The sequence below is a fragment of the Canis aureus genome, chromosome 16 (genome assembly GCF_053574225.1).
Source record: "Canis aureus isolate CA01 chromosome 16, VMU_Caureus_v.1.0, whole genome shotgun sequence".
In the NCBI taxonomy this organism is placed as follows: Eukaryota; Metazoa; Chordata; class Mammalia; order Carnivora; family Canidae; genus Canis; species Canis aureus.
Window position 1 is genome coordinate 38,962,411 of NC_135626.1, and position 8,526 is coordinate 38,970,936.

An 8,526-nucleotide genomic window follows, 5' to 3' on the forward strand; every position below is an offset into this window, starting at 1 on the left:
CGTGATAGTTACACTATTGCTAGACATTCATTTGATCATGTTATGTTAAAAATATTTGTTAGTGATGGGGTTTAGAACCCCCCCAAAATAGGGCACTTGCATACTAAATATTTTAAGCTGAAAGAGCTTGAGAAAATGTTAAAAGCAAGTTCAGTCTGATCTCATCCCCCAACCTTCTACCCTGAAGCAGGTCATGAGACCCTAATGTAAGAGGTGCCCTCCATATACCACAGAGGAAGGGAATGTTCTTATCTCCCAGAGAGACACTGAAAAGAATCTGAATGAGTAGGCCTCACTGAGCTTCTCCCCGTTTACTATACTTAGTTCATACTCTGCTCTTATCATATCTTTCTACTTTTCCTCAAATCTAACAAAAACACTCAGGTTTAACCCTCTCTTTGGGGCGGCATTTCCCTATGAAAGCTCCTGTGTCAAGTAAAATTTATTTAAATAAATTTGTATGTTTTTCATCAGTTAACCTGTCTTTGTCAGTTTAATTTTTAGATACAGTGGGACTCCTTGGTGGCTCAGTGGTTGAGCATCTGCCTTTTGCTCAGGTCATGATCCCGGGGTCCTGGGATCAAATCCCTCATCAGGCTCCCTGCAGGGAGCCTGCTTCTCCCTCTGCCTATTTCTCTGCCTCTCTGTCTGGGTCTCTCATAAACAAACAAACAAACAAACAAATAAATAAAATCTTAAAAAAAAAATTTGTTTTTTCAGATCCGGACAGGACCTAAGAGGTTTGAGGAAAATTTTTACCTACCCTACATTAGATAATAGATCACTATATATATATTTTTAAGCAGGCTCCACATTCAGTGCAGAGTCCAAGGCAGGGCCTGAACTCATGACTCAAGATCAAGACCTAAGCCAAGATTGTGAGTTAGACGCCTAACTGACTAAGCTACCCAGGCACCCCAGATCACTACAAATTCTTATTTTATACTCTTAATAGTCATCTCAACATTAATGTAACAGTCAAAAATTAGAAATGATCTCAACATTCAATAACATGGAATTGGCTGATTTTTACCCATGGAAAAATACTCTGTTGAATATTACATGTTGAGGGGAAAGTATTGATGGTATGCTCTTAATGAATAAAACAAATAATCAAATCACATGATTTAATGTTTGGAAGCATTATTAAATGTGTACCTGCGTCATTGGCATCATCAAGTTTGGGAATTCCCTTGATTCTGTTATGCTTTACAGCTGAACACTTCTTGTTTAATTGGATTTGGGCCTTAAACTTTACCCAGTTTAGAATGCTTTCCACAATACCACAGCCAGTTGCCTGAAAATGAGAAGATTCACATTTGGGAAGAAGAGTTTGGTTAGAAATCTAGAATACAAATGAGTTCCTATAAAAATAAAAATAATCCAAAGTTTGCAAAGAGGCAAAAAAAAAAAAAAAAAATTCAGACAGAGGCTACGTCTTCCTGTCTTAGGTTATCATAACTGAGGGAACTGGTTCCTTTGGTTCATTCGTTCAATAAATACTTACTGACTACATATTTATGTTGTGCTAAGCACTGAGTCCATGTTGGAGATTTAGTGGTTAAAACAAATTGGTCAGGTCCTTGTCTTCATGGACTTTAAGATACAACAGTAAAATGGAAATAAAATGAGAAATTACAAGTGTGATGAGTGTTATGGATAAAAGTGTGCTACATCCAGGAAGCATTTCAGGCAGAAGGATTACCATGTGGAAAAGCTCTGAGGAGGGGGGCAAGAGTACTAATGCTACTGAGTAATTTGAAGACAGTAGGACTGAAACTTAGATAACACAGGAAAAAGTGATACTGAGATGAGGTTGGAGATGGCAGTCTTATAGGCCACATTAAAGAATTTGGTCTTAAAAAGATTTTTTTTTTTAATTTTTAAAGATTTATTTATTTGAGAAAGATAGAGAGAATGAGTACATGCAAGTGGGAGGAGTAGCAGAGGGATAGAGAATCCTAAGCAGACTCCCCACCTGAGCACGGAGTTCAATGTGCAGCTCCATCTCACAACTCATGAGATTAGGACCTGAGCCAAAATCACGAGTCAGACACTTAATCTACTGAGCCACCCAGGGGCCACCCATTTCTTTTTTTAAACATTTTAAGTAATCTCTATACCCAATGTGGGGCTCAAACTTCTAACCCGAGATCAAGAGTCACATACTCCACTAAGTCAGGAAGGCGCCCCTAGACTTTTTCTAAGGGTGGAAGTTACCAAAAGACTTCAAGAGAATGAAGACAAAAACGTGTGCTTTAAGACAAAAAGATTACTCAAGGGCATTGAAAAAGAAGGACTGAACTGTTACGAACATTAAGAATCATTACAGTAATACAGAAAAGAGATGATAGTGAGAGGCTACTGAAGTATCCAAAAGATGAGTCTTACTGATTGGATTACAGAGGAGGCAGGGGGGTAAAGAGAAGGCTCTCAGCTTTGTTTATGCAACCTAGTGGTTGGTTAGGGACTTTTATTAAGATAGGAAATAGTTTCGTTTTTTGGGGGTGGGGAAGTTCCTCGTATAGAGATCCAGTGAGTACGGAAAGAACCAAAACACAGTTTTGGATGTGTTGACTGAGAGTCAACTTTAGGCATTCAAAGCTGTTTGGTAAGCAGTTAAATGGGCTGAGTTCAAAAGTGATCTAAATTGAACAGTGGGGCAGCCCTGGTGGCTCAGCGGTTTAGCGCTGCCTTCAGCCCAGGGCCTGATCCTGGAGACCTGGGATCGAATCCCACATCAGGCTCTGCATGGGGCTTGCTTCTCCCTCTGCCTGTGTCTCTGCCTCTCTCTCTCTCTCTCTCATGAATGAATGAATAAATAAAAATCTAAAGAATAAATTGAACAGTGATAATGTAATGGGAAATATATAGGCATATAGATGATAATTAAGGCTGTAATAAGACCAGTGAGGTGAAAGCAATTTTTACCTTTTTTCAGAGGCAGAAGACATATGGGAAGAATCTTGGTTTTTGCAGAGCAGAGAAGGGCAATGGAAATAAAGCAAGGTGCTTCTATTTCTTATTTCCCTGTAGATACTCACAGCTTTGATGAATTTTTCACTTAATTGGCATGTCGATCCAAAGCTCTTGACTTGTAAAGTCATGTTTTCTTTCGTCTGAGAGTCAAAGGTTGGGTTTTCAATCAAGGCATTCACAAAAATCCACATGTGATTTTTCACCTGCAGGAAAAGTTGATATTACATCACTATAAACTTATGCTTTATTTATAGCCTTTCTCTTCTTACTTGACTTTAGAAAAACTGCTAAAATATCATACCTGATGTGCTTTTACTGCAACACCACCCTTGTTCTTCTTCTTCACAACATCAACAAGTTTAGTCACAATCTGATCAGCTATATAATCAACATGTCTGCCACCCTAATGGGGAAATAAACCAAACTGTAAAGCTCACCATCCTCAAAATTATGATAATGACCAATTATTTTTAAAAATCTAACTTAGCTTTATGCCAAGGCAGCCAAATATCCGAGTTCATTTTATTCATTAAAAATGTAAAGATAAATCATGATTAATACAAAAGTGAAATTACCTTGGAGGTAGCAATGCTGTTGACGAAGCTAATTTGCTGAAAGCCTTTTTCACTCATTGTTAAACATACTTCCCACCTGGGGTTTACTTGTTCATGGATAATTTTCAATGGATTGCCAGTTTCATCTACCTTATCCTTCAGATACATATCTACGTAGCTACGGAATCCTTTTACCTGTACAGGAATTGAAAGTTATGGTATTAGAAAAAAGTTATAAAAAGTATCCAATGATAGACCATGAGGATTTTTCAAAACTAATGATGTTCAATGATGGGCATAAGAGAATTGTCATTAAGGGGTATAATAGGATTTGTTTAGGAGACTGAGAAAAACAGTTCTTTTAGTGAGTCTGAAAGAGCTAAGTAAAAAAATGTAGCATACTGTTATCTTTTCAGGAACGTATCCTAGAAGTGGTAAAAAAAAATATGGGAGGAAAAAAAATCAATTTTTCCTCTAATGATGATCTTTATATAAAGTCCCTCACTGCTCTTAACAACACCCCAGAAAATGCTTACTGGTAGTTTATTTCCATTGAGAAAGACTTTGACATCTTTAGTGGATCCAGCAATATCGTATGCTCTTCTAACCATCAGTGCAACAATGTCTTTATCTAGGCTTTGCATTTTAAACTTGGACAAGTCAGGCTGGAAGGTAATACATGTATAATCTTCCCCATTAAATGGCCTGAGTTCCATCTCACCAGCCCTTCCCATGTTATCCATCCACGTCTGTGAAAGTAAAAAATAGGAAGATAAAAAATTCAAGTCTTTTCACAACAAACTAGAAAAACAAATTTAGAAGTGCTAAAAAATAACTTAATATATGTTCGTGAATAATTTTCCATGATTTAATAGCTTATAAATTACATTACATTAAACCAGCCATTAATGCTGTTATAAATTGCTAAAGTACAATTTATAATTGAGACACAGGATACTTATTTACTTGCCTGTTTGAACATTTTCTTGTATTCTCTACTGGCTGTTTCCACAGTAAACTTGGTACTGAATATGTTACACAATTTGGCCCCATAGCCATTTCGACCACCTGAGCAAATAAATGTAAAAGACTTTGTTATCACTGGCAATGCAAATCAATTATAGAGATTTATTATTATTAAAATATTGGAATTTATGCCACAGTCACTTAAAAGTGTGCTTTATCAGCAAAAAGTATGTTATTTTCCTCCATACTCTACCTGTTACTTTCTTTTCATCATCATCATAGTTACTAGAAGTTAGGAGCTGTCCAAAGATGAGTGCTGGGACATACATCTTCTCAACTTTGTGTTCAACAACAGGAATACCTTTCCCATTATTCCATATACTAATTAAATTGTTTTCCCTAAGAAAGGAAGAATGAAACTTTTATTGTAAAATACATGGTTAAGGGCAGCCCCGGTGGCTCAGTGGTTTAGTGCCACCTTCAGCCCGGGGCGGGATCCTGGAGACACAGGATCGAGTCCCATGTCGGGCTCCCTGAATGGAGCCTGCTTCTCCCTCTGCCTGCGTCTCTGTCTCTCATGAATAAATAAATAAAATAAAAGGTAAACTAGTGCTTAATATTTTTTATACTTAAATGTTATTCTTAAAAAAAAAAAAAATGTTATTCTTAAAATATAGAAATTCTCAAGTCTCAATTTCTATGACTTTTTTAAAGACTTTATTTATTCATGAGAGACACAGAGAGAGAAAGAGAGAGAGAGAGACAGAGACACAGGCAGAGGGAGAAGCAGGCTCCATGCACGGAGTCTGACGTGGGACTTGATCCTGCGTCTCTAGGATCACGCCCTGGGCAGAAGGCAGCGCTAAACCGCTGAGCCACCCGGGCTGCCCCCTCTATGACTCTTTTTCATACATATATTCTGAAATTCAGCATGAAGTACTTTTCCCACCATGTTTAGTTCCTGACCCTCCTGAAATAGGAGCCAAGAGGAAAAAAAAATTAATCCCTTCCAACACCTGGGCAGATACTGATAATGCTGAAAAAATATGAAGTTTTAAAATGTTAGGATAAACAAAGGGAAATGATTTATGCTCAATGGAAAGGACAAAATTTGGAAACAATATCATTAAACTGTTTTCTTTTTTGTTTTTTAAAAGATTTATTTATTTGAGAGAGAGAGAGAGAGAGAGAATGTTTGAGATGGGGAGAGAAAGGGAGAGAAAAACCCTAAAGCAGACTCCTTGGTGGGCAGAGCCCTACTTGGGGCTGGATCCCAGGATCCTGAAATCATGACATGACCTGAAATCAAGAGTCTGACACTTAACCGACTGAGCCACCCAGGTGCCCCTATTATGTTGCTTTTAAGAGGATCATCTATCTGTACTGCCTAGCAACCTTAGCTTTCCCATCCAACAAAGCACAGCGCAAAACAAATATGAAAGGGCAAAACATTACCAATTGTAAATTGCTCTGCTGGCCAAAAAAAAAAAAAAGCTAAAAATTTATTTGGAGTTATTTCTCTCTTATTTTTTTTAAGATTTTATTTATATTTATTTATTCATGAGAGAAAGACTGAGAGAGAGAGAGGCAGAGACACAGGCAGAGGGAGGAACAGGCTCCATGCCAGGAGCCCGACGTGGGACTCAATTTCCATGGGACTCAATTTCCGAGTCTCCAGGATCACACTCTGGGCTGAAGGTGGTGCTAAACTGCTGAGCCACTGGGGCTGCCCCTCTCTTGTTTTTTTTTAAGTTAATTCTCATAAAATAGTAGCTCAGTTATAACCAGATTAACACCACAGATCTTATTCCAAGTTATGCTTAGTATTATCTACAAAAAAGACTAAAACTAGCTCAACATTTTTTTAAAGACTAGGATATCAAGCCCTTAAGGAACATTCAAGTACCTCATTAACACACTTCCCCCCAGAGAACCTAAAGCAGTTTATGCCATAACAGATCAGGCTAATAAAAAGGTGAAACAAGCACCTTGAGTACCCACAAAGGGATACCCAGCATTTATAACCAGAAATATTAGATCCAATTATTCTCTATCACCACCTGCTGGTTTCCTATTTGAATAGCATCATGAGAAAAAGTGAAAGCTCTGGACTCCAGAATGCTTAGAGCAATTATTGGAGATGCTTACTGAAAAATTTAGGGATGAAGTGTCATAATGTCTGTAATTTATTTTGAAATAACTGAAAAAGTATGGATGGAGCAAAAATGGCAAAGCGCTGATAACTGTTGGATCTAGGTGTAGGTATCAAAGATTGTTCATTGTAGCATTCTGCTTTTCTGTGCTTTTGCAGAATTTCATTTAATAAAAAGGTCAGTGTTAGTATAAATCAAAGTAAATGCAACTAACAGTAACCACGAGCTATAACAAACCAAAAGATCATGCAAGAGACTTACGGGTCAATTGTGACTCTAATACAAGACATTTTTGGGTCCCTTTGTTTGTTGTCTGCAGCATTGACTGAAAGAAAATACACATTCGTAAGAAACTGAAGTATTTAAAAAAATTAAGATATAGAAAGAAAAAAGCAGTATTAACTAGGTGTTAATTTAACATTTATTCATAGCACTGTTTCTAGGAAAGAATTAAACTTGCCAGACTCTAGTAATCTTCTTCACCTTGCCAGCTATTGTTTGAAATGACAGGAGCTCTGGTTATAGAGGGTTTGCTAAGAAGGATACTTAGGAAGGATTTGACCAGTAGATATTTATATGAAAGAATTTACTCACCCAGAATCTCATCAAAGATTTTGTACAACCCAGGGACAAAGGTGACTTCCCTATAGTTCATGCCAATATCTTCATCGTAAACCCACATTTGCTAGAAATAAGGCAAGGAAATATAGTTACTTTTCTTTTTTACCCTATATTTATTGTTTTATCATCATTATTATATCTGGATTAAATACTACAACATATATATGATAGCTTAGGCCAGGTCTAGTGACACACAAAGTACGTGGAATACATAGAAAATTAACCTGGAAAAGTACACATTTTAACTACTTCATAACCACATTAAATTACTTGGTTTTACCTGGGTCACTAATTCCACAGAGCCAATGTAGGTGTCCGGGCGGAGCAAAATATGTTCCAGTTGGGTTTTCTTTTGATAGATCCTTTCAATAGACAGTCTTTTCTTAGCATCTTCATTTTTCTTTGTTTTGCTGATTTGCATGTTTTCATTTACCGGCTAGCAATTTCAGAAAATTGTAGAAGGGGGAATTTTTCAATGAGAGGTTTATTAAGAACCGCAAACAAAACACCCACCGTAATGATTTACCCACGATGACAAACCACCATCATTTTACTAGGTATTGGTGGAGTTTCTATCGTTTTGTACCCACACAGCAGTTTGAGTTAACTGCAGCCAAGTTCCCAGGGTTCAGTTTGAACAAACCTATCTCATCAAGTGCGTTGTGACATGGAAATATTTCCCTTGAAGGTTTTATTCATTTATTTTTAATTTTTTTCCCCTTGAAGGTTTTAGAGGTCATCAATAAAACACACCCGCTTCTTTCAGACCTTCCGCAAATATTTACCGAATGCCTGCTACGTCCCAGGCACACAACAGATTCTGGTCAGCCGCAGTTTGGGAGCCCATCGATTCAATCGTTTGTCTACCTTAACGTTTTGAACACAGGAAGGACATATTTTGAGCCGGCTCCTCACTGGGGAACATCGTGCCCGGCCCTGCACCTTCCCAAGGTCAGGGACATTCAATCTCTTTTTTCCACTCGAGGGTAGGAGAGCAAAGCACCTGTGCAGCTTAGGGCCACACGCGGACTGTTATTATAATAATACAGGAGAGTTGAACACCCGCCCCAGAAACAGTAAAACAGAACCCTACACTCCAGAGAAGCCAGTGTAGCCGGTAATATTTCACTACTAGCACCATAAAGGAAAGCTATCCTCTTCACGATCACGCCGGGCCCAGCAGACCGCGGACGACGCGCAAGGCCGGCTCCAAGCGGGCGGCACTCGGACCGCACACAGCCCGGGAGCCGAAC

The 8,526-nt window shown here is 38.1% G+C and overlaps 1 protein-coding gene across 1 annotated transcript in view; it reads right to left on the reverse strand.

Annotated features, from left to right (window-relative positions):
- TOP2A (DNA topoisomerase II alpha) overlaps positions 1-8,526 on the reverse strand; it is a 28,924-nt gene that overhangs the window by 20,165 nt on the left and 233 nt on the right. Inside the window, exons 2-11 of the mRNA XM_077853137.1 lie at positions 7,554-7,709; positions 7,247-7,337; positions 6,914-6,977; positions 4,753-4,898; positions 4,504-4,601; positions 4,070-4,282; positions 3,555-3,728; positions 3,281-3,382; positions 3,045-3,182; positions 1,159-1,297 (exon numbers count right to left, since the gene is read on the reverse strand). Coding sequence (XP_077709263.1) covers positions 1,159-1,297; positions 3,045-3,182; positions 3,281-3,382; positions 3,555-3,728; positions 4,070-4,282; positions 4,504-4,601; positions 4,753-4,898; positions 6,914-6,977; positions 7,247-7,337; positions 7,554-7,709 — 1,321 coding nt within the window. The remainder of the gene's footprint in view (positions 1-1,158; positions 1,298-3,044; positions 3,183-3,280; positions 3,383-3,554; positions 3,729-4,069; positions 4,283-4,503; positions 4,602-4,752; positions 4,899-6,913; positions 6,978-7,246; positions 7,338-7,553; positions 7,710-8,526) is intronic.